This window comes from Rhinatrema bivittatum, chromosome 17 (assembly GCF_901001135.1).
Source record: "Rhinatrema bivittatum chromosome 17, aRhiBiv1.1, whole genome shotgun sequence".
Classification (NCBI taxonomy): Eukaryota; Metazoa; Chordata; class Amphibia; order Gymnophiona; family Rhinatrematidae; genus Rhinatrema; species Rhinatrema bivittatum.
In genome coordinates, this window is record NC_042631.1 from 13,919,267 (window position 1) to 13,946,040 (window position 26,774).

Consider the following 26,774-nt stretch of genomic DNA (forward strand, 5'->3'; position numbering starts at 1 on the left):
AGTACCATATTAATAGGTATAATTGTATATGTAGCACCGTTTAATAAAACATTTCAGCGTGTCACAATCATCATAAACTACAACTGTGGTGCTCCAATTCTCTCTGTGCTCAGCTTTCCGTTTTGTTAGGCCCATGCCTGGATATCTTGGCCATTTTTAATGTAATTACCCCAGATTCCTCTCTTTCTCTCTCTCTTGCTTTCACGCCCTCCAGTTCTAAATTAGCTAGCTTGTCACCAAAGCCTCTGAGTAGATGACCAGCAGATATTATTTTCCTTCCTGAGTTAGACCTCTTTGTAGGGATCTTCGGCCTCCCATCATTTCATGCACCACGTTATGGGAGGGCGAGGAATCCCAAGTAGGCGAGAATGAGGCTGCTGACGTCTGTAGTTATGTAAAACAAGAATGGAAAGTTATTCTAGATTTAGGGATAGATGAGAGAGTATTTAGCATAAAAGTATATTGGTTCATATAACCATATAAATGCGAACTAGTAAAAGGTATGATGATGATTAAATATATTCTATCCTTTAATTTTGTTTGTTTTATTTAAGATATTTACCGTCCATCTATGGTGCCCAAAGCAAGGTTCAGCATGATACAAATCACAGCAGAAAGTTTGCAGCTTCGTACTTCTATAAAGCAGAAACTCAATGCCTTTGAAAATATATTTTCAGCTTTGTTTTCATTGACAGTCAAAACCTCTGAGAACAGTGCTTATTAAACTCTGACCAGTGCAGAGTAGCCAAAGGCATCTCTGATGCTGTGAGTGGAAGAACACACAGACTTAAAAGAGGAGAATCCGAATTTGCAAAATAGCTGCAAGACAGGAAGGTTCTTTTTTAAAAAAGAAAAATAAATAAATAAATTATTTAATAAAAAGACTTCCTCTTCTCTTGCAGCTATTTATTTTATTGAAGCTGCTGATAAAAAAAAAAAAAAAAAGCAATGAGTTCACTTTCTTTTTGGATGATTAGAAGGCTGCAGGTGGAGAGTTAAAGCTTGTCTTTAGTCAGTGATCTGTAGATAACCCTCAGTCCCTCAATGACGTGATAGAGGCCCCCAAAGAGAGGCGGTGAGTCAGCGGGAAGGAGGCACAGAGATTGCTTGAAGAGCCATTAGCACGTCATTGGTAATCCCAGCGACCCCTTTCCCATCCCTGGCATTTGTCTCAATGTACTCTAGTGAAGGGCTGCTAGTATGTTTAATTTAAAGGTTCTCGCTGCCTTCCGCAGAAGAGGGGGGGGGGGGGGGAGGGCTGTGGAGGTTTGACTGATTGCATGCATGAAATGCTTACTAACACATTTAGATCTTGTGAGAGGGGGTGTATGTGGCATTCCTGTTTAAGATGAAAACACTGTACCATGCAAAGAATGAAGAGGCTTACAATGAACTATATTTAAACTGTGCCTGGAAATACAATTTAGGTGCATCTCCTTTCTATTTTTCACTTGTGTCTGCTTTTCAGCCTCTTTAATGTATGACCTATCAAACATTTAAACCATATAATGCTTCATGATTTGTTACACCCGCTGTTGCCTTTTCCTTTATCAAAAGGCTAAATATATCTCCGTGTGTATATATATATATATATATATATATATATATATATAGCTTTTAGGAACAGGCAACCTAGGTAACTACCTCCGGTGCCAAATTTTCAAAGGTGTTAGGGTGTTACCGCTACCATGCCACCAATCTGGCTGTCCTGTATACCAGTGCCAGCCCCGCAGCAGCTCCATGGGACCTGGGGCAAGTCACTTCCCCCTCCACTGCCTCTGGTACAAACTTAGGGCCAGATGTACTAACGTGTTTCTCCCATTGTGTATCTATGGGAAAAAATGCTTAGTAAATGCCACCCTTGGATTGCAAGCTCTCTGGGGGATAGAAAAATACCTACAGTAACTGAATGTAATCCACTTTTGAAGTACCTGAAAAGCGGAACATAAGAACATAAGGATATGCCATACTGGGTCAGACCAAGGGTCCATCAAGCCCAGCATCCTGTTTCCAACAGTGGCCAATCCAGGCCATAAGAACCTGGCAAGTACCCAAAAACTAAGTCTATTCCATGTAACCATTGCTAATGGCAGTGGCTATTCTCTAAGTGAACTTAATAGCAGGTAATGGACTTCTCCTCCAAGAACTTATCCAATCCTTTTTTAAACACAGCTATACTAACCACACTAACCACATCCTCTGGCAACAAATTCCAGAGTTTAATTGTGCGTTGAGTAAAAAAGAACTTTCTCCGATTAGTTTTAAATGTGCCCCATGCTAACTTCATGGAGTGCCCCCTAGTCTTTCTACTATCCGAAAGAGTAAATAACCAATTCACATCTACCCATTCTAGACCACTCATGATTTTAAACACCTCCATCATATCCCCCCTCAGCCATCTCTTCTCCAAACTGAAAAGTCCTAACCTCTTTAGTCTTTCCTCATAGGGGAGCTGTTCCATTCCCCTTATTATTTTGGTCGCCCTTCTCTGTACCTTCTCCATCGCAATTATATCTTTTTTGAGATGCGGCGACCAGAATTGTACACAGTATTCAAGGTGCGGTCTCACCATGGAGCGATACAGAGGCAATATCAAATAAAAATATATCAAATAAAAATATATTTTTGTCTTGGCATTTCCTGTATTTTGCTGTTCCATTGTGACCATCTTCTAAATTATATTGGCTCCATTTTAGATAGTGCTGCTGGTGTCTCTTTTAAGTTATTGATGATGATTTAATTGTTTTGAATAATATATTGTCTGTAAATAAACATGTAGAGAAAGGTGAACTGGTTGATATAGTGTTTCTAAACTTTCAGAAAGCATTTGACAGCCCCCTATGAGAGACTCCTTAGGAAATTAAAAAGTTATGGGATAGGATACTGTGACCTATTGTGGATTATTACACTGGCTTCCCATCACATACAGGATTCTGTTCAAAACACTCACCATCATATACATCGCGCCCATCACATTAAAGACACATCTTCGAGCGCACACATCTACCAGACCCATCAGAAGCGCTTACAAAGGCACTCTGTATGCACCTCCAGCAAAATCACTATTAAGAAAGAGAGCACTATCAACAGCAGGTCCTCACCAATGGAACGCCCTTCCACCAGACCTACGCCTGGAACCTAGCCTACCGGAGTTCAAATAAAAACTAAAAACTTGGCTCTTTAGACAAGCGTTCCCAGACTCATAATGTAACCAGGCTTTCCCACTCCCACCCATTACCCTCCTCTCCCCACCTACCCTGCCCTTTTGCCCCAAGCCAAACCTCTGACGAACTCTTCAACCCCAGACAATCCTCAGCCTAAATATTAACTCTATCATCTTTATAGTCTCTTCTAGACTCACTGTTGTATCCATGATTTCCATAGTTGGTGTCTCATGACCTACTGTTTCATGCGCTTGTTTATCAGATCTACTTACGTTTATTGTCTTGTTTAACTGTTTACTGTTTAACTGTTCAATATTTATAAGCCTGTTTATCGACTTAATGTAAATAAGCCTTGTTTAACTGTTTAATGTAAAAAAGCTCCGGCCAGACAAGCCCCGGGCGAGTTGCCGTTCTTTGTAAACCGGATCGATTTGTATTTCATACAAGAATTTTGGTATAGAAAAATTAAAAATAAATACATAAATAAATAGTTAAAAGGCCGAAAACAGTTTTCCAAATAGAGAGAGGTCATTAGTGGGACCTGTGCTATTTAGCATATTCATAAATGATCAGAAATAGGGAACGATGAGTGAAATCAGATTTGCAGATGGCATGAAATTTTTCAGAACTGCAGAAGGACCTTGAGACACTAGGAGCTTGGGCACCTGAATGGCAGGCAAAATGTAATGTGAAAAAGTCCAGTATGATTCACATAGGGAAAAATAATCCCAGCTACGAGTACACAATGCTGGATTTTGTATTAGCAGCCACCATCCAAGAAAGGGACCTCAGTCCTTGTGGACAATACATTGAAATCTCAGTGTGCATCAGTAGTCAAAAAAAAAAAAAAAAAAGCATATAGAATGTTAGGAATGATCCAAAAAAGGAGGTGGCTGTCAGCGGGTTAGGAATACAGTCGCTCAATTTAACGAGTGTCCCTTTTCCTAATCTGGCTGCTGGCAAGACTTTTTTTTATTATTATTTTTTTTTACCTAATTATTATTATTTTTTTTACCTAACTGTTCCTCTGACTTGATATTGCCATGATAATAAGTCTGAGGAGCTACAGAAAAATAGTATTTTCTGCTTTTCTGTCAACCTTAGGGGCTTCTCAAAATGCAGTGCAGGCGTTAATTTCTGAGGGTAACAATGGGCACTTCGAGCGCACTTTTTTTTTTTTTTTTTTTGCATCAGGAAGTAATAGCTAACTGCCTCATCAACATGAATTTACAAGTGATGAGCGCTACTAGCTTTGTGTGGGAGGTTGGACACGCTAACCCGCTTATTGCATAAGGGTCTGTGGACACGTGTCCAAACACAGGTTAACCAGTGCGCTCGGCTAAGCTCACTGTATTTCATTGACCCTTAACTGCCATCATCACATCCTCCGGTAAAATAAAGGAAGCAGACAAAGAAAATGGGTAAGAGAAATGTAAAAAGAGAGAGATAGTATAGGAGTGTGTTCAGCTACTCTTATTGTTTATTTTATATTTCTAAATCATTTTGTCATAAATGCCCATTGAAATTTACAAAGGCCGCTAATGGTTACATAACATAGTTTAAATGCATTGTTTTTATCGTATAGGAAAAAAAAAATGCAAATCTCATACATCACACATCAATTCTGTACCACACTGCAGAGTGCCCCCTTCAATCACGTTTAATGCCCTGGATGCTATCAGTGTTGACAAATTATTATTATTATTATTATTTTTAGAAGTTTTCCTATAAATACATCAAAGGCTGCAATGTTAGCACTTAAACACTCTGCATGTGAGACGGTGTGACGTGAGGATCACTTTTAAACCCGTGTTAATTAAAAAGTAACAAAACAGATTATAACAAGGTATTTCTTTACCTGAAGAAAAATTCTCTGTATGGTAACTGCTATACTGAAAAACCTACATATCTGTTTAGATGTTAGTATGTGAAAATTAGTATACACCGAAGGCATGAAAGCAAAAATCTTATTTTTAAAACATGGGCAAGTAGAAATAGCAAAGGAAGAAAATATCGGCCTTGTTCAATTTTATACGTGGTCAAAATGATGTCAGTCTGTGAGATTGCAGATGTAGGAAATGTGGTTCTTTCTCGCTTACACAGGATCTCTCTCTCTCTCTCTCTCTTCCCCACATCTGCACCTTGCTAGGGAATGGCTTCATATCTCCAGCTGCTGAGACAGAAACTCCAGTGGATGAATCTAGTTGATGAACTGAGCACAACACGTAAAACAGGCCAGAGAGCATCCAAAGTTTCCGCTGCATGCAAAACAAAGTCTGGAACAGTAGTCAAACTGCGTTTTGGGACAAAGTCAGTGGCTATGCATCAGTTTCTGAAGACAGCGTGCATGGGTGCTTTTGCATTGCTGCGGGCACCTGCTTTGTGTGTGAGTATTTTTTTAATATGGAAAATAATACACACAGATTTGAAAATGTAATCTCCTCCTCTTGGCCTAACCACAACCCTGCGAATTTGGCAAAAATTCTGTATGGTGTTCAGTCATGTGGCTACTTTCTGCTGTATTGAGGGATGGCTCTTTTCAGACAGTTTATGAGCATAAATTGCTGTTTACTTGTGCATAAGGCTTTGAAATTTGCCCTCTCCAGCATAGCCTGAAACCCCTCCACCTGACTCCGATACTCAGGCACAGTGCTCTTAAAATGCTAATTAATTGATGCATGGCAGCAGAACAGTGAGCATGGAACTCGAAGATGACTTGCAGAGAAATATTTTGTATTTTTCTTGTTGTAGGCAAACTAGTGTCTTAACAGGTAGAATAATGATAAAAAAAAAAGTGCACTGAATACCTGGAGCACTCAGGAAAAAGACAGAGCGTGACTGAGATAGTTGGAAAGTGTATGTTTGTTCTTCTCTATTGCTGTTACTTGTTTGTAGAGATGTGCTTTGTTTAAAGATATCAGGTCGGGCTTCGGATTGGCCACTCCGTGAAAAATTCCATTTTCGCATGGTTCATTTTTTTTTTCCAGCAATTTCCACTGAAGTGCATTAGTGCACACTAACGAGCCTTAATGCGCATTAACAACCAGTTAGTGCGCACTATCTCAGCATTAGTGCACAGTATACCACATGAGATAGTGCGCACTAGCTAGATGTTAATGCGCATTAAGGCTCGTTAATGTGCTCTAATAGAACTTACAGTACAGTAAGGGGCTCATTTTCCAAAGCTATCGCAGGCTTGCGCTGTTAGCCTACATATTATACATTTAGATGTGGAATTGCCCTCAGATTTATGACTGAAATTCATAAATGTATTTGATATTACCTTTATAGTCTACAATTTCCATAAAATGCTCAAAGCAGTGAACAACAATTAAATCTGAATACGTTAGAGTGGACAATGTAGTGCTCTACCTTTATTTGATTTTTGACAATATGTATAACACCATCTAACCACTTTCTGGAGTTATATTATAAACTTCTCCATAATATTCACTTTTATTATCATCATCATAGTACGGAGAGATTACTTGATACACACATCGTGGGGTACCTGTGTTTGATACACATCTAGAACAATGGAGGCAAGGCATGCAAATATATCTCATGCATATACATTGTAGAATCCAGTTTGTGGCCTTCGAGGACCATATTTAGGGACCTCTGGTCTAGGATATTAACAGTCTGTGTGAGTTTGACAAAATGAAATATCAAACAGGCAGTTAAAATTCAGTATTTCAGTTTGGAGTAACTTGAAAACATGTGAAACCCAATGTACAAATGAGGGAGGGACAAAACTGTCTACATGGAAGGATATAAAGGCCTGGATTTCTATGGAGGAGGTCTGTGAATAAGTTGAACCTTTTAGGGTCACGAGTAACTGAGAAGAACAATTTGTGTTTAAGGTAGAAGCTCCATGAATTATCTGTGACTTGATTTTACAATGAAACATGTGGCACTATGAACTTTTTAATTAAAAGCAACTCTTACCTCCTATAGATAATTCTGTAACAACAATAATGTAGCAGAGCACTTCAGCAGGCTCTCTGGGGATGCTTCGTTAATGAAGAAGTAATTTTATTTATGGTAAACTGATTGCAAATTAATATAAGGCTTATATATTTTCTGCTATTGTTCTCATCTTTTAACTTATTTTTAGGCTATCCTTTTAGAAGGAAATTTTATGAAGCAAAGCACCTCGAGGGACTGATGTAATCATAGGTGCTATTAGATTTCTTCCACAACTGTTCTAAGTACTGTAATTCACCCTTTCCTTTCTGTGTAATGTTCAGTATTTGTCACTCTCTTTACAGCTTATCATTTTATAGTTTGACTAGAACAGTATCTTATAAAGGAATCGAGCATTCAATGGATTTAATAGTGCTTGCAAAACAGACCTTCATAACACCCGTAATAAAGGAAGATTTACTTTTCTACTTCCTTATAATTGTGAACGGCTCATATCTAATCATCGGTCCAAGAGAATAACTTATCAGTCCATATGTACATCTGTTTAGAAAATGTTTTTTTGCAAATAAAAGAATTTAAGTTGGGAAGTACTGTTTCATTAACTAATGCGTGCTAAAAATTCTTTTATTTGCAAAAAAACATTTTCTAAACAGATGTACATATGGACTGATAAGTTATTCTCTTGGACCGATGATTAGATATGAGCCGTTCACAATTATAAGGAAGTAGAAAAGTAAATCTTCCTTTATTACGGGTGTTATGAAGGTCTGTTTTGCAAGCACTATTAAATCCATTGAATGCTTGATTCCTCTGCATATACTTGATGTATTCATCCTTTTGACTCTCTTTTGAAGATTTAGAGTGGTGTCTTAGCCAGTAACCATAGGAATTTCTGTAAGGAATCAAGTATGACAAATCAATACTGCTCTCCTTCCCCAGCAGCTTCATAGAGAAAGACCTTATTGAGGCTATGAAACTAGAAGATCTTGGTAAAAAAAAACAAATGACAGGAGTCTGGTGGCACCTTATTGGCTAATATGCATCTGACAAAGTGGACTCTGTCCTCAAAAGCTCATGCTTCAATAAATTGGTTAGTCTATAAGGTGCCACCTGACGCTTGTCACTTTTTGCTACACCAGACTAACATGGCTGTCCTTATGAAGATTTTTCACCAAATGATCATAGGTGAGACAAAAGATTAACGTGCATTGAAAACATTTTGAGAAGTCACAGCATCCTTCCCCCACTACTACTACAAACTATGGGCCAGATTTTTAAATCTACGCCCAATTTTATAACATGCGTGCGTAGCCGCGCACATGTTATAAAATACGGGGTTGGCGCGGGCAAGGGGGTACACACTTGTGTACCTTGCATGCACTGAGCCCTAGGGGAGCCCCGATGGCTTTCCCTGTTCCCTCGGATGGAACTTTCCTTCTGCCCCCTCCACCTTCCCCCCCCCCCCGACCTTTGACGAAGTTACGCCTGCCTCCAGGCCAGGCGTAGGTTGCCACGCTGGCACGACCACTGTGCCGGAGGCCTCGGTCCCTCCCCTGCCCTGCCCCCGGCCTGCTCATTCCACGCCCATTTTTTCAAGCCACGGGATATATGCGCGTCCGGGAGCTTGCGCACGTTGCCGGGCCTACGGAAAATAGGCTCAGTGCGCGCAGGAGCGGGTTTTCGGGGTTATGCACGTAATATACGCGTGTAACCCTTTGAAAATCCACCCCAAAGCCACTTAAATTGCAAACTTTTTTGCTTATAAGAACTCCCTTACCTATTATACCTCTATGACTTGATCAGGTAGAATGCTGCACACATTGTCAGTGCTATGGAAAGATAAAATGAAAATATGGCCATCACGTCGGTCTCATTGATCATTCGCAAGAGCCCTGACTGTAGAAGATTGCTGTTGAAAAGCCTTCAGAAAGATTTGTGGCTGGTAAAAAATAAAAAAATAAAAAAAAAATGGAAATTTACTCCAACGTTAAGCGTTGAATTCCCACATTATTTTAGCAGGAAAAGACCTCAAGTCTATTTACTGTTGATGATATTCATGAGCAATTATTTGCCAAATTTGCTGCACAAGTCAAAATTAGAGCTGGATGCATTTGCAATATAACAGTGTCACAGCCATAAATTTATTCATCCTCACTGAGCATATTTTCCCCATTACTAGATCTTAATGTACTGCCTCATCCTTTTTTTTTTGGTATCTCTTAAAATGATGCAGACAATATACTGCTAAGAACATGGTGACACGCTAAAAAGTAAAAAGCCAGGTCATCAGCTGAAGGCAAGATGTGTAAGATGTGTAAGGTGGAAAGCAACTTAAGAGATGGCCAGGAGGAAGCAGAGGATGACAGCTTAGGTAGAACATGTGGTCTCCGAAGCCAAAAAGCACAAACCTCAGTGAGAAATAACATGAGAGAGCAGTCTCACTCCAGAGCCCTTGAGCACAGGCACTCTGTGTATTTCCTCTGCTGCAGCCACTCTTGACCAAAGTGATCGAGCTTCTTCAACTCCCCCTGAACCTGCTCAGGGAAAAAGAACCAAGCCTCCTGAGCAAAATGCGAAAACAAAAAAAAAAAAACAAAAATGAATGAAGTTCTCAGAAAGTGCTCAGTTTTAACAGTGCATTAGATTTCAATGTAAGTAATAACTTCTTTTTTAATCCTCTTCCAAAGCTTTACAGTGGCTGCTGAGCCAAAGATCAAATAATTCTAATCTGTAACATTAATGTCGGAGTACAGTCACTTAAAATGGTTTCCCTCTGCTACTGCTATTGGCTCCACATTTCAGTTCGTTTCTGTGTTTCTTTCTTTACCTCAGTCAGTCTGGAGCCTTCCTTCTCTTTTGGGTTGCATATTTTGGAGAAAGAATGTGAAATCCTCTTTTCTTGTACGGTACTTGCTTTCGGGCCTGGTAATTAGATAAGTTTCTGCCACTGCTGGCAGTTATCACGCGATGATCCGTTTAGTAGGGGTGTGCATTCGTTTTGAACTTAAATGGAAAACGCAACTTATTTTTTTTTTTAACTTAAAAAAATGATGAGGCGTAAACGATCGGATTTCCAACTTATTCAACATAGCTATGTTGAATATGTTGGAAATCGCGATTGTTGATCTAAATAAAAATTTAAACCCCTCACCCTCCTTAATCCCCCCCCCCAAGACTTACCAAAACTCCCCAAGCTGGCCAAAAGTTCCGTGAGGGTCCGGAAGCGGACGCGTGGGGAATCACGTGACGTCCGCGTCACTCCGACGTGACGCCGACGTCACGTGGTCCATCGCGGTTCCGCTCCCAGACCCCTCGTTGGACCCAAACGGCACTTTTGGCCAGCTTGGGGGGGCCTCCTGACCCCCCCAAGCTGGCCAAAAGTGCCTTTTGGGCCCAACGAGGGGTCCGGGAGCGAACCCGAGGGGAATCACGTGACGCTGCGTCACTCCGACGTCACGCCGACGTCACGTGATTCCCCTCGGGTTCGCTCCCGGAACTCTCGTTGGGCCCAAAAGGCACTTTTGGCCAGCTTGGGGGGGGTCAGGAGGCCCCTCCAAGCTGGCCAAAAGTGCCTTTTGGGCCCAACGAGGGGTCCGGGAGCGAACCCGAGGGGAATCACGTGACGCCGCGTCACTCCGACGTGACGCCGACGTCACGTGCTCCTTGCAAAGGAGTTCAGGAATGGCGTCCTGACCCCGCTGGACCACCAGGGAGTTTTGGTAAGTCTTGGGGGGGGGGGGGGGGGGCGGGATTAAGGCGGGTGAGGGGTTTAAATTTTTATTTGCACATATGGACATAGACTCAACTTATGGAATTCTCCATATGTCCATATTGACCGCAAATGGGACCCCCTTTCGACTTATGGACTTATGAACTTAAACTTTTGGTCTGCACATCCCTACCGTTTAGTATAGGACTAAATTATGTCTCCCTGTTTATGCCTTTTCTGGAGCTTTATTGAAAGTGTTGCAGAACAGTGCCGCTGGAAATAGAAAACTAAAATATTTTAGAGACAACAAAGCCAGGACTAAGGCATTTTTTTTTTAACATTTATTTCTTCTGTGGAGTTTTTCTCCATTTCATGAACTACATAGGATTCATCTCAACCCTGTTGTCCTGCATAAGATGGGAAGGGAAAAGAGGGAGAGAGATGGGGTTTAAGACAAGTTTGCACTAAACAGCTTCAAAAGAAAAGTTTTTGTAGACGAAAGAAAAAGGTTGATTGGATTGTAAGCTCTACCAAGCAGGTACTGTCTTTTATCTTTCTGTGCAGCACTGTGTACATCGAGTAGCGCTATAGAAGTGATCACTAGTAGTTATGATGCTAATTAGATTCTAGGGAAAGTGCCAATCCTGGGACACTGGGATAATTATCTTATTTTGGGGGTCAGGAAAACCTTTATTTTTCACTGTTCTGAAAAATTGGCTCTCCAGGCTCAGTGGGGATTTCTCACCTTTCCCCGAGTTATCATTTAAAGACGGATAGAGGAAGCTGATAGGCTTGCTAGACCTCTGATCTTTTATCAACCTAAACACCTAAAGAACTATGAAGCCACGGGGCCACATTCACTGAGGACTTATGGTCCTCAGTGAATGTGGTCCTTATGGTGCCTTATGCCTTATGGTCACCATCTGATGCCCTCTTTTGGGTATGAGGCTGTGAATGAGGGGCTACCAAGGAACCCCGTCCACCTTCAGGAGTTCAGAGACATTGCCAGAGAGCAGTGCTGTGGTTTTCCTATGAGCGCTGCCTCCACGTTACCCACAACTCCAACTGGCACGGACAGCAGGCTCTGCTTTCTGAAATGGACTTTTTTTTCATTCATTTCTTGCAGTTTTCAGATCCATAATGCATGCATATAAAACTGAAAGTCCCTTTTTTGATGTCTTCATAAAAATAACCAGTGCACTTGATTCACTTCTGTGGTTTTGGGCGCACATTCGGTCAGTGGTGCCAGATATTTGGGTTGCAAAAGGGTTTGTTCAGTAGGGATGTGCAGATGAAATTGTTTCATTTATTCTTTTCATTTCCCTTTCTTTTGCATTCTCTTTGTTTTTTTTTGGTTTTTTTTTTTTGGGTATGCATTCAAATGAAAAACAAAACAAAACAATAAACTGGGACTGCGAGACCATATGGTATCACGTGTTTTTTTCTAAATTTAAAGTTCCCTTGGACTCCCTCTCCCCCCTCCCCCCATCACCACCACCACACACCTTGCATATCACTAGATCTACTAGAACCACCACTCCTGGCTCATATGACCTCGATGCCAAGCCCCCCCTCACCTAATCTTTCCAATCCCCCCACTGGTGTCCCCATTCCCCTGCATTGCCCTCCGACCCCTCCGGCTAGTCACAATGATTGTCCTAGTCAAAGGGGGGGGGGGCAAGATTGATCCCCAGTTCCTCCTGCCCTGCTGGCACCACTCTAAAATGGGGACAGACAACATCTTTTGGCGCGAATTTCCATTCCATGTGCATTCCGTCTTTTTTTTTTTTTTTTTTATAGGGGACCGAAATCGGCAACATGACCTTGCATGTCTCAAAAGGTTTTATGAGATTTATGCAGATTTTAATTAGATTTATAATACATTCTACATCTCAAAGCCAGGTCAGACCCAAGTACCTCATTAAAAATGCTCATTATTGACTGATTGGATACTATTTGACCTCACAAATGCCCCCCTCTCAAATTTGAAATCTGTTTTCACCTATTTGTCTGATCCTCCCGAATAGTTATTCACAGTGGCTTCTTTTCTGGCCTCAGATTGGGTGAATCAAGCCCACTGATGTTTTGCCTCATGAGCAGAATGATAAAGAAGCTGTTTTGCTAAAAAGGATAAAGGCTGCAGTAAGACAGCAAACGTGGGTGGCTTATGCCCACTGCCTGAATCATCTGAGCTGAGGGAGAAACTGGACTTTCTGACAATTAGAATAATGTGGGCTGGAGAGTACTGCACAATGTCCATGGATACTTTCAGCGTTTTCCCTATCTCTTGACCTGATAAACTTATCAGAAATCTAGTGTTCATTTTTTTCCCAGACAAAACTTGCAAATAGCTGGAGGTAACCTGCCATGTACCCATAGCACAGTGTAATATTATTTTCATGATCAAAATTTACTGTGTGATATTCTGCGCGCAGTTTAACGTATGTAACGCCGATAGTCACACCTTTGGGACTAGCAGTACAGATGGAGCTCAGATGCTGTAGAAAGTAAACTTATTACTGCTTGTACGGTGCATTCGCCATTTCTACTGCGTTATTTACTACTGAATTTTCAGACTCTGTTTATAATTTGAGCTTATCCATTAGTTACATTACCCAGTCCAACTGGTTATGCAAAACAGATGTAGTGGCACACGGATTTAATGATGTTTAATATTTTAACCTGTTTTTAACATTGATAGGAACGCCTTTGGCAAACGTCACTGGCACGCCGAGTGCTTCATGCCAGGCTCCGAGGTGCCCTGTCGTCAGGATCGGGTGAGTCAATGTGGTTTTTCTTTGAATCGTTTTATGGTATCTTTACCAGTTCTGCACAGCGTTTTAGGAATGAATTGAGGGAGTATTTAAAGAGTTAAAATTAGGTCTGTCTGTTTAAATATTTCATATGCTGATGGAGGCAGAGTTACATCAGTGAAACATAATTCATTCCTTTCTACTCAGGAATAGTTTCTCAGAGGAAGTAACACGATTGCATGAAATAGCTATAGTGTCTACTGGTTGTATAAGGGTTAATAAAACAAGATGTAAAACTCTGTCTGATTAAATGAGGGGCAGCTCAGATGTGACAGTAAATCATACGTGGTGATATCTTTCAGCAGTTTTCTCGTGCAAGCTACCATTACACTCATTAGTTAGCTGCTTTGCCTGGTACGGTGTAATATATCCTGCAGCACCTTTGAAAGCTATCTAATGTCACTATGATTTTTACTTTGTCAGGCAGCCTCAGGCAAGTCACGGAACTAAAATCATTCCTGAATCACAGAAATAATTCATAATAATAAAAAAAAAAATCATATTATGAAGATCGCTGGGAAAAGGACCCACAATGAAGATAAACTTTCCAGCATGCCCCTGGGTTTCATTCAACAGCTGAAGAATAATTCCTGGTGCAGGGTAGAAGTTACAGTAAGATCCCCTAGATTTTTGCAGTTCTGGGACTCTGACAGCAGAAACCTTGTCACAGAATCACAGAAAACCGGGGGCTACCACTGTCTGTTGAACTGTCCATTTGCAGCTGTGTCACTGCTTCTCACCCATGCATCCAAAGAAGTGGACTCTACCCTTGAAAGCGCTTGCCTCAATTGGTTAGTCTAGAAGGTGCCACCCACCTCTTGTCATTTTTGCTTTCCATCCAGTCAACGTTCTCTCTCATGTCATCATTAGAACATAGAAAGAACATAAGAAGTTGCCATAGTGAGTCAGACCGAGGGTCCATCAAGCCCAGCATTTTGTTTCCAACAGCGGCCAATCATAGACTCCGTGCTACTAATGCCAGTAGTAGTGGTTATTCCCTAAGTCAACTTGATTAATAGTTTATGGACTGCTCCTCCAGGAACTTAACATAGACACTGGGCTGAAAAGAGAGGTGTGCAGGGAGGACAGATGTGATTGAAGGGACAAGGAAAGAGGAGGAAAGAGACCTGGAGTGCAGGAGAGAGAGAGAGAGGAGGGAGGACAGATTAGAGAGGGTAGAAGAGACTAGAAGGAAAGGACAATTAAAGGAAGTGAATGTGTAAACAGGCTGAAGAGTGAGTGGGGAAAAATTAAAGAGAACCCTCTCTTTGGCGCAGTGCAAGTGTTAAGTATCAGGCTTAATTGATTCAGGGTAGTAACCGCCATAACAAGCAAGCTACACCCATGCTTATTTGTTTACCCAGCCTGTGCAATTCAGTCCTTATTGGTTGTTGTCAATATAAATCCTCTTTTCATCATTCCCCCCTGCCATTGAAGCAGAGAGCCATGCTAGATATGCATTGAAAGTGAAGTATCAGGCTTATTTGGTTTGGGGTAGTAACTGCAGCAACAAGCAAGCTACTCCCCTGCTTTTTTGTGAATGGAAATCCTTTTTACCACATTTACTCTTGCCGTTGAAGCATAGAGCAATGCTGGAGTCGCATTGACAGTGAGTATGTTTATTGAATAAGGATATTAATCTCCAGGTAGTAGCTGTCATTCCCGCAAGCCACCCCCATGCCTCTTCACTTCATTCACATCCTCTAAACTTTATGGATCCACAGTTTTTATCCCACGCCCCTTTGAAATCCTTCACAGTTTTGGTCTTCACCACTTCCTCCGGAAGGGCACTCCAGGCATCCACCACCCTCTCTGTGAAGAAATACTTCCTGACATTAGTTCTGAGTCTTCCTCCCTGGAGCTTCAAATCGTGACCCCTGGTTCTGCTGACTTATTTCCATTGGAAAAGGTTTGTCATTGTCTTTGAATCATTAAAAACTTTCAAGTATCTGAAAGTCTGTATCATATCACCTCTGCTCCTCCTTTCCTCCAGGGTGTATGTATTTAGATTCTTCTAAATATGTGGAATCTAAGAGTCATTGTGTCAGAGGCACTTGAGGTGTTCAAACAGGTAGATAAAGTGATGGATTCTTGGGTGTGTAGAGAGCAAGGCTTAATTTATGGGGGAACGGCCTGGAATGCAAGTCTACCACTTCTTTTCAGTCAAGAGGTAGAGCGGCAGGGGTGTTCTGCTCCAACCCCTCCCCTTCAGGCAGTCCGCAGGGAAGAGGAGGAGAAAAGGGTGAGCCTGGATCAGATACAACAGCCATTCTGCTCCTTAATCCAGGCTTTTTCCTCCTGTTTTCCCTCCCCTCCTCTTCTTCAGGGAACAGGAAGAGATGGGGGAATACTTGAAGCAGATGCTGCAGACCAAAATAGTGACAAAAGGGGTTGAATTAGAACAAGTTTGAAACATATGTGCAATAGTGCCCATTGTCAAGGTTCCAATGCTGGTCTTGATAAAAACCACAGCTCACAAGTTTCAGACTTGTTACTAATTCACCCCCTTTTTGTGTCTGTTACTCAGGGCATTCTGACTCCTTTATTCCAGGACACAAGGGGAACAGAATAGAGCTGGCGATGTAAATCAGTTCCAGCTCCCTGTAGAAATGGAGTATAGCAGGTGGCAGACCACTTCTGGTCCGTCCCCCCCCCCCCCCCCAACTCCTCTCACGCCCCCAAAACCTAGAGAAAGCAGATCAAAGCCACTTATCACAAGACAAGAGGAATCACAGGGCCTTGAGTTTTGTGCAGTCTCCCAGCACAGTTTAAAGGCAGGACAAGGCAGAGGATGGGAAAGGTCAGAGACAGGGAGGTGAATGCCTGTCACCTCACTGCTTCTGTTGCTACAAGGCTTGTTCACTTTAGGGTCGATTTTTAAAATCCGCGCGCTTGCATCCGTGTGTTCGCCTTTCCCGGCGGGCGCACATGGATGCAGCTTATTTTATAACGTGCGCGAGTCAGCGCACGCCTGTTATAAAATACATTAATATCCAAATACGTTAACATCCACACGCGCGTTGGATATTAATGTCCGTGCGCGGGGGGGGGGGGGAGGGATTTTACAAAACAATGGGAGTAGGGCTTTCCCAGTTCCCTCTCAGTTCGCTCCAACTAAGGAGCGGACTGGGAGGGAACTTCCCTATCCACCTAACTACCCTTCCTTCCTTCCTTTCCCCTCTCCTCTCCTCCCCGACCCCTAACCCTTACCTAACTCTTAGAATTTTTTTGTTTGTTTTATAACTTACTTGCTCCTTTGGAACAGTTGTAAGATACATGCGCCGGCCGGCTGCTTGGGTGCACTTCCCTGGGACAGGGCCTAATGGCATTGGCCGCTGCCCCGACCCACCCTGCCCAGACCACGCCCCCGCCCCGCTCCCTTTGAGACAGGCTGGCACTTCCGCGTGTACCAGGGGGATACGCGTGTGGCTGGTCCATTTTTAAAATGCACCCGGCCACACGTGTATCCCCTGGTTTTTGCGCTTTGACAATTCGGGCGCTATGTATGCATATCCGTAGAAGACAGCGCACACCCTGCCCAGCCCCAGCCATGCATCCCCGTGCTTTGCCTTCCTCCCCCCCCCCTTCCTTTAGAGAAAATGGACAGAAAATATGAGGTGATATTGCCCCTGTAGAAGTCCCTGATGAGACTGTGTAAAATTCTGGAGACTGCAACTTCAAAAGGATACAAATCGGGTGGAATTGGTCCAGAAAGCAGCTGCTAAAATGGTCACTGGCCTTTGTTGTAAAGCTTATGGGGGACAGACTTAAAGATCTAACCATATGTACACTAGAGGAAAGGTAGGCTAGGGGAGGTATCATAGAGACATTTCAATATCTCTTTACTCAGGGGGCGAGGCTCTTTCAATAGAAAAGAGACTCTGGAATGAGGGGTCATGGAATAAGAGGGTAGGCTCAGGAGCAATCTAAGAAAATATTTCTGTACAGAGAGGGTAGTGGATGCAAGGAACACCTTCCCATTTGAGGTGATGGAGACAAGAACAATATCTGAATTTGAAAAAGCATGGGGCAAGCACCGGCGATCTCTGAGGCAGTGGTAGAGATTGTAAAGACCGTCAGTCTAGATAGGCCATATGGTCTTTTTCTGCCTTCATGTAGCTGATTTCCCATCTTCTTCACATCACAATTACTCATAATGCCTACATATATTCTAATTTATCTCTAGAGGATTGTATCATTGTGTCCACGTATTGAACAAAAGATGGTAAAATGACACAAGCATTTTGACTTAGAAATGTTCTGTAAAGGACTCTCTGTTTCGCAGCTTCTCCCATAGAATGCCACTGGAAAGATATCAGTTGGCCTGTAACGTACCACAACACGCGGTTTGTAAGTCTAAAAAAAACAAAGATGCACTACAGCTCCTGAGCTGGTATATCTCAGATTGCACCTTTTATCCAGGAGCCTCGTGTAGTCTGCCATTCAGTGTTTCAGAAGCGTAGCTGCAGCCCCCTCTGGAGGGATGGTTCTGCTCAAACTGCATTAAAAGTTTCCAGAAAAAAAAAGCAATAAATCATTAATCAATTAGGTTACAGCATTGATGGGGAGGGGGAACCTAGAGGCAGAGTGGTTTTTCCTAGGATACACAGAGTTTAGCAGGTCTAGGGGGGGGTTTAATTTGCATCCTCAGCATAGAGGATTCCAGATAATGTAATCTACTGATTATCATGCATTAGTTTACAATGTACTACTATTATACATTAGCTGTTAGATACCTTCTCTGGAGCAAGTGCTTGAACTAGAATACTGCATCTGATATATATCACATTTGTTTTAAATATTGTGAATGTTACTTTGTAAACCGTTGTGATCTTGATTTGGAACGATGGTATATAACATTTTAAAATAAATAAATAGTAGCTCGGTACTGTAACAACAATGGATCTCAAGTTCATTTTAGAAAAGTGAGAGATAAGTGAAGTGCTATGTGAACCAATAGCAGGGCACGCTTTATTGGCATTTAATAGAATATCATTTCTGTTCTTTTTATATTGAGTGGTTTATCTATTCTTTTGTCATAATTAGTCTTGGGAATGTTAATTTTCAAACAGCATGTGTAGTGGTAAGGTCTTGACATACACCATACACGCTGACAATACTGAGAATTTACAATGCAAACTTGCGCACCTAAGTTTACACTGAAAGCACTCAGCTAATTGACGAAGTAGGTGCACACATTCACTCATGGAAAGTTTCACCTCCTCTTCGTAAGGCATAACTTAACTCTGTGTAAAATTAGCATATAGGCACATAAGTAACTTGCACTCGTGTATACGCTATCTTGGATACATCAAAGAATATACATGCTTTTGGTTTTGCGTGCACATACATGCCAAGAGGTACATGCCTAAGTTGCTATTCTCTTAGGGGTAGATCTTAAAAAAGTACGCTGGATTTTATAAGATACGCGCGTATCTTATAAAATCCGGGGGTCGGCGCACACAAGAGGGTGCACATTGTGCAACCTGAGCGTGCCGAGCCCAGCTCGCACTGCCTGTTCCCTCGCCCACCTTCCCCTCCCTTCCCCTATCTAAAACCCCCCCTACCTTTGTCAGCAAAGTTACGCCTGCCGGCCAGCAGCCCCACTCCATGCTCCAGTCCTGGGGGCTGGTCCGGAGGCCTCGACCACGCCCCCAGGCTGGTGCCATGCCCCCGGGCCCACCCCCAAAATGCTGCGGCACGCCCCCGAAATGCCGCGTCGTTTCGGGAACGCCCCCGACACGCCCCCCGCCCCTTTTCCAAAGCCCCGGGACTTACGCACGCCGGTGGCCTATGCAAAATAGGTGCGCCGGCGTGCGTAAATCCTTCTGGATTTACACGCGCCGGCCTTTTAAAGTCCGCCCCTAAGTGTATATTTGGCAATTTATTTGTGCAGTTTTACACCTGATAATTAGCTAGCGCACTTGATATAAGACTCATTTGTTGTCTGCGGTTGTTGGGTGAGAAATGGGGGGGAATTCAGAGTGCATAGGAGGATTTCGATGACCTGGAGGAAGACTGGGTGAACTGGTGGAAGTATCTACAAACTGGTGATTTCAATTACACGGGCGTCTTAAAATATAACTACTTCTGCATACAAATAAGGATTTTATGCAAGCAAGTTATAATTATTTTTGTGCCTAAAATATATGCGCATATGTTTATAAAATGCTTTCAATGCCTTGCTGATATTTGCATGTAACCAAACACCTGTGGGTATGTTGGGGGTAAACATACACGTATTTTATAATCTGCATGTACCAGATATGCACAGGTTATAAAATACTGTAGTTGATCTCCGCATGGCCATATGCACGCCTATATGAGGCCACATGGAGGTGTTTTAAAATTACCCTTGTAGTTTGTTAAATGGAAGAATCTGTACGTAAGGGCCAACTTTGCTGCCCAGAACGCTTCTCCTCCGTGCACGTAAAAGTACGCAGGGAACTGGGTTACAAGTGTGTGCTTTTACATGCACTCGGCCTGTCTCAATTGTAAAACGGCACAAAAAGCCTGGTTTTATGCGTGTAAAAGGCTTTGAAAATTGCCCCTTCTGGGAGTAATTTTCAAAGTCATTTCCCTAGGTAAAACAGTGCTTTACCCATAGAAATGACCAGTTAGATTTCTGCTCGATATGTGGGTAAACGTCTGCGTATGTGGTCTGTGTACACGTAGGTTTACCCCAGCCGTGCAAGGGCGTGCCTAGAAGTGCAGTTGGGGATGAGTTTGTACATAACTTTTGGATTTTCAATGCTATGCAGGTAAAGTTTCACAAATAATTTCTGCATATATACCAACAGATGTAAATGTGTGTGGGTAGGTTTGATTGTATAATTTTCAACGCAAACATATGTGCATGAGTTTGCTTTGAAAGTTAATGTAATTTTTACATGTAATTGTCATGTAATTGTTGACTTTTTTTTTTATTCGAGCTGTTATAAAACTACTTTTCTTAATATTGCTGTAATTTTTTAAAATGTTTGTAATCTGCATTCACTTTGGATTAGTGGTTATTAAATTGACTAAATAACTTTGATACTGGTGGACCTACAAGAAGGAAATGAAGTACAGTGGAGAGTATCTGTATTCATATTGGTCTATGCTATGCCAAAAACCCCTACAGCAAGTCAAGTTGTGTCTTTCTGCCAACAAGGACACTGGAAAACAATTCCCCTTTTTTGCTGCTCTTTCCAGAGACCGTTGGTGCAACAAGCCAGGAATCCGTTTGGTTTCTGGCAGTGCTGCCTAATGCATAATAAAACATGACTGGAACTGAGAGATGGATTGCACTGCATGCCCAAGAAAAAAAAAATATTTCCAAAGGAATTCTGGTGGTAAAGAATGAGCTTTCTATAGAGTTTGTTTATTAAGGATAATATGGTCGCTCAAGATTTAGGGTTATATATGCAATATTTATGGATTCATCTGGGTGCCCTCTTCACGAAAGTCAGCATTCATTTAAATGATTGCTGAAAGTAGAGCATATTTTAAGAAAATCTACTTCTTAGTTAAAACAGAAATAGTCTCTTAACGGCAGCAGAGAAGCTCAGAATTTACTGACAGCTGTTTCAACGCTCCCAGCTTGAAGTTCTTGATAAACAGACTTGATGCTCACACTTGGCCTCTTGGCTGTCTAAACCATGCCAATATGTTAGAATGGCATTCTGCTCGTTGATAGGGCAGAGTGCCAGTTTTTCACTGGGATATGTTAGACACCAGTTCCCCTCCCCCACTGTCCCCGCCCCCACAGGTTTACCGCTGCATAGGCAGCCCGCATGGCAGCACAAGGTTTGCCGTTTCTGCAGGGATATAATCCGTGGTGACAGGGACGCTTCGTGTTAGGCTGTTTCCCAGCCACATCATCACAGTATGGCGAAAGTCTGAAACCTGCCTTCATCCAAACGTGTCCTGATATCCTGACTATATTCCAGCAGAGCTTGTGTACAAAAATTATCTTCTTCTTGTAAGGGAGACTCAAAAGAGCTATGCACAGTTTTCCAATCCCTTTCTAAATTATGTAGCACTTACTAAGGCACAGTACAAAACTCCATTAATAATCACCCTCCCAAGAAGAGCCAAAGTGCACTAATCTCGACTAATAGATACTGTGCAGGATTCAGGGACCCCAGGTAGCTAAGTTATAGGGCCTTAGTCAGTAAAGACTTTTTCCATAGGCAGAGAATAGGACAATGTCCTTTTTAACTATAAGACCCATAGGGGCAGATTTTCAAAGGGTTATGCACATAAATTACACGCGTAATCCCGAAAACCCGCTCCTGCGTGTGCCGAGCCCATTTTGCATAGGTCTGGCGATGCGCGCAAGCCCCGGGATGTGCGTATGTCCTGGGGGCTTGAAAAAAAGGGGCGGAGAGTGGGCAGGGCGGGGGCGGACCGTGCCCTGGGGATCGCGCACCGGCACTCGGCCGGCACGTGCAACCTACGCCTGCCCGGAGGCAGGCACAACTTATTTAACAAAGGTGAGGGAGGGGTTTAGATAGGGCTGGGGGGGCGGGTTAGGTAGGGGAAGGGAGGGGAAGGTGGGGGGGGGGGGGGCAGAAGGAACATTCCCTCCGAGGCTGCTCCGATTTTGGAGCGGCCTTGGAGAGAACAGGGAAAGCCATCGGGGCTCCCCTAGGGCTCAGCGTGCGCAAGGTGCACAAGTGTGCACCCCCTTATGCGCACCGACCCTGGATTTTATAACATGCGCACGGCTGTGCACACATGTTATGAAATTGGGCATAGATTTGTGCACACCGGGTTGTGTGCACAAATCTACACCCGTGCGTCCCTACTAAAATTTGGCCCATTGAGTGCTAAAGGCAAAAACAGCTTAAAACAGAATCCCAGTATACTGTGCAATAAATAACTGAATTGCCATCTACAGTATATCTGTTAGATGTTTATACATTCTGTATCAGGCAAGCTATAAAAAAAATCAAATTACACATTTATTGCTCATGTAATTATATGCTAATTGGGATTACTATATGTGAAAATATATTTTGTGTTTATATTCTTAAACCACAGAAATGTGTTTAAAAATGAGCTGGTATTTAATTAAGGTACATTAATGTATTAAAGGTGAAGTGAATGTTTATTTAACAATTGTAATTGAAAATGATACCAGATCCTGTTACTTTTCTTACTTTGTTTTAGGAGGATTTTAAAGTTATGAAGCTGCTTCTTCACTCTAGTCTGTAAGGTTTGGGCTGTAAGGAACAGGGCATTTCATTCCCAGCTGTGGAATGAGTAAGTTATTAAAGGGAGAAAGTGTAAAAATAAATGTAACTCTTCAGTTGATATCAAGCAACAGGCAAGCCTCTAGGAGCTGGCAACATGCGCCCAGAGGTGAATACTGGTAGGATGCACATTATACAGTTACCATTCTTTGGTTATTCATCTATGATGGAAAAGCGTAACATGGGCATTGCTGGCTCAGGGAGAGTGGTCATGGCAGACATCAGTGGCTTTTTTCAGATATGGTAATTTAAGAAGCTTATGATTTAAGTTTGAGTAGTCTTCCATTTCTTAGATAAAATTCATTAAAAAAAAAAAGTCATCAAAATAATTGCGTGTTGCTTGTTGAATGTTTCGTAGTTATTTTGGGGTCAATATTAAAAAAACAAAAAACTAAAGAAGAAAACTAAAATGGCTAACCTATATGGCTAAAGTTAGCTGGAGAAGTCATCTTGGATATTTAGTGGGATAAATGTCCCACTGAATATACCCGAATAAAGTTATCCATCTAACTATATAGTACCTTCCTTTTCCTTCTGAGATCCTCTCTGCTTGTCCTATATTTTAAGAGTGCTGATGCTGTTCCTGACTGGTACCTGATAGAAATGAGGGAGACGATGAAGGAAATCAGAAAATCAAGTGGAAGAAAAAAAGATTGCCCAGGAGATAGGTGACACAATATTTTTCAGATATATGAGAGAAATAAGGAAGGCCTGAAGTGCTATAGTGAAATTGAAAGGTGAAGAGGAGCAATGGCAGAAATATTAAATTCTTCAGTTCTATGTTCACTAAAGAAACCCTGGAGAAGGACCGATGCTGTTGACAAGACTGTAGAAGGGAATGAGCTAGACACCTCCTTTTACAGAAGAGAATGTATGGGAAGAGCTAGGAAAACTGTAAGTTGAAAAGTTCATGGGGCCAGACGAGGTTCATCTCAGGATACTGAGGGAGCTCAGAGATGGGCTGGCAGGTCCACTGCATGAACTGTTCAATAGATCCCTGAAAACGGGAGTGGTGCCAAGTGATTGGAGAAGAACAGTGGTGGTCCTACTCCATAGGAGTGATAGCAGAGAGGAAGCTGGAAACTACAGGCCGGTTAGGCTCACCTTGGTGGTGGAAAAATTAATGGAGACTCTTCTGAAGGAAAGGTTAGTGAGCAATCTACAGTTGGGAGGATTGCTGGACCCGAAGTAACATGGATTCACTAGGGGAAGGTCTTGTCAGACAAACTTGATTGACTTGTTTTGATTGGGTGACTAAAGAATTGGATCAAGGAAGAGTGCTCAATGTCATCTACTTGGATTTCAGCAATGCTTTTGATATGGTTCCACATAGGAGGCTTGTGACTAAAATGAGAAGCTTGGGAGGGAGCGCCAAGGTGGTGGCATGGATCACAAACTGGTTGACAGATAGAAGACAATGTGTAATGGTAAATGGAACCTTCTCTGAAGGGAGAACGGTGCAAAGCGGAGTGCCACAAGGATCAGTGTTGTGACTGGTTCTGTTAAATATGTTTGTGAGCGACATTGCAGAAGGGATATGTGAAGTTTGTCTATTTGCAGATGATACTAAGAGCTGCAGCAGAGTGGACAACACTGGAAGGAGTACAGAGAATGAGAAGCTTGAACAGTGGTTGAAGACATGGCAGCTGGGATTCAATGACAAGATGTGCAGAGTCATGCATCTGGGGTGTTGTAATCCAAAAGAGCTATATGTGATTTGGGGATGGGGGGGGGAGAGGAATGAAGGGCTGATGTGCACAGAGCATGAGAGGGACCTTGGGGTGATAGTGTCTACCGATCTGAAGATGGTGAAGTAATGTGACAAGGCAATAGCAAAAGCCAGAAGAATGCTGGGCTGCATAGAGATAAGAATTACCAGTAAGAAGAAGGAGGTGATAATCCCCTTGTATTGGTCCTTGGTGAGGCCTCACCAGGGCTGCATAGAAGAATTACAGTACGGGAGGTGATAATCTCCTTTTATAGGTCCTTGGTGAGGGTTCACCTGGAGTACTGTGTTCAGTTCTGGAGACCGTATCTCAAAAGGGACAGAGTCAGGATGGAGGCGGTCCAGAGAATGGTGACCAAAAGGGTGAGTGGATTCCATCAAATGACTTATGAGGAGAGGTTGAAGGACCTAAATATGTATACCCTGGATGAAAGGAGATGCAGGGGAGATATGATACAGATCTTCAGATACCTGACAGCTATTAATGTTGCACAATCAACAACAAATCTTTTCCATTGAACAGAAATCAGTAGAACTAGGGGTCATGAAATTAAACTCCAGGGAGGAAGGCTCAGAACCAATGTCAGGAAATATTTCTTCATGGTGAGGGTGGTGGATGCCTGGAATGCCCTTCGGGAGGAAGTGGTGAAGACTAAAACTGTGAAAGATTTCAAAGTGGCGTGGGATAAACACTGTGGATCCTTAAAGGCTAGAGGATGGAAATGAAGGAAAGCGTGCATGGAGATAACTTGCTGGTGTGGCGGTTACTAGCCTTAACCGATAAGCCTTCCTACTATTGATGCAACTCCATAATTGCTCTCAGCTTCAAAGGCAGGGAAAAGAGAAATTAGACTCAACCAGAAACCAACAAGGACATCGAGGTTTACAGTCTGGGAAACAAATAAGCATGGGGGTAACTTGCTGATGTTGCTATTACTACCCTTAACCAATATGCCTGAAGATTTTGATCCAAATCCAACATGGCTCTCTGCTTCAATGGCAAGAGGTGATGGAGAATTTGATTCAAACAGCAACCAACAAGGGCCCTGTCTTTGATGATCTGGGAAACTGATAATTATGAGGGAGACTTGTAAGGGTCAACAGATGCTACCATAATCTTGCTGGGCAGACTAGATGGACCATTTGGTCCTTGTCTGCTGTTATTTCTATGTTTCTGTGACTCCACTAGCTCCACAGGGAGGCTGTTCCATGTGTCCATCATCTTCACTATAAAAAAAAAAAAGATATATATATCTTCTGAATCTATTCTCCTTCACCTTCATCCTATGACTCCTCATTCCAGGGCTTGCTTTCCATTGAAAGAGGCCTGTCTTCTGTGTATCAATACCTTGGAGGTTTTTACATGTCTTTATCTTCCTTTCCCTCCTTTCCTTTGAGGTATACATGTTTAGATTTTAACTTAGTAAATGACAGCTTATAAAGTCCAAAATGGGTCCATCCAGTCTGTCTGCCTTGGTAATCTGGGTTGTAACTGCCACTCCCTGCAGGTCACTCCCATGCCTTTTGAGCTTGATGATGAAGATTGTTAACCATTATAGTACCTGTCTTCTGGACCAACTCCATCTGGTTTATATCCTTTTGAAGGTGCGGATTCCAGAATTGTGCAGAGTATTCCAAATGAGGTCTCGCCAAATACTTTATTTAAAACTTTTCTATGCCGACATTCATGGGACTATCACATCGGTTTACGTTGAACAGGAGTAACCATTAACTTTAGAATATTAGAAATTACATGTAACATAAAGGGAGCTAAAGGGCTAGAGTAGCAGTCAGATACCGAAAAGGTATGTTAACATAAATAGAATGCTAACACTTGTTTACAATATATGACAATTATTTACAATATGTACAATATATAAGATTTGTAGGGCAATTACATGAATGAGATAATAGCAAGATTAGAGAGTTTAAGGAGAGATTGGAAAGGAGGATAAAGAATAAGGCTACTGGGGTAATGAGATTAGAAGGTTAGGGAGGGGGAAGGCAGAGGGCTACTTAATTGAGGAGGCAGCTTAAGTTTGAAGGTTGCAGGGAAAAAGCAACTTGTACAGAAGAAATATCACCTCCTTTTTTACTACTGGCTATTTGTCATCTTGTGCACGCAAGCATCCTTCTGGCTTTTGTCATCGCCTTATCCACCAGTTTGCAACCTTGAGATCATCAGATATCACCAAC

At 42.2% G+C, this 26,774-nt stretch overlaps 1 protein-coding gene across 4 annotated transcripts in view; it reads left to right on the forward strand.

The window, feature by feature from the left end:
- Window positions 1-26,774, forward strand: part of METTL15 (methyltransferase like 15) — a 241,667-nt gene that overhangs the window by 206,051 nt on the left and 8,842 nt on the right. For 3 of the 4 annotated variants that reach the window (XM_029582352.1, XM_029582353.1, XM_029582355.1), the window contains 2 exons: window positions 5,314-5,550; window positions 13,502-13,577. In XM_029582352.1, the coding sequence (XP_029438212.1) occupies window positions 5,314-5,550; window positions 13,502-13,577 (313 nt within the window). Of the gene's footprint in view, window positions 1-5,313; window positions 5,551-13,501; window positions 13,578-26,774 lie in introns of those variants that run through there. The other variant, XM_029582354.1, reaches the window with a different exon arrangement.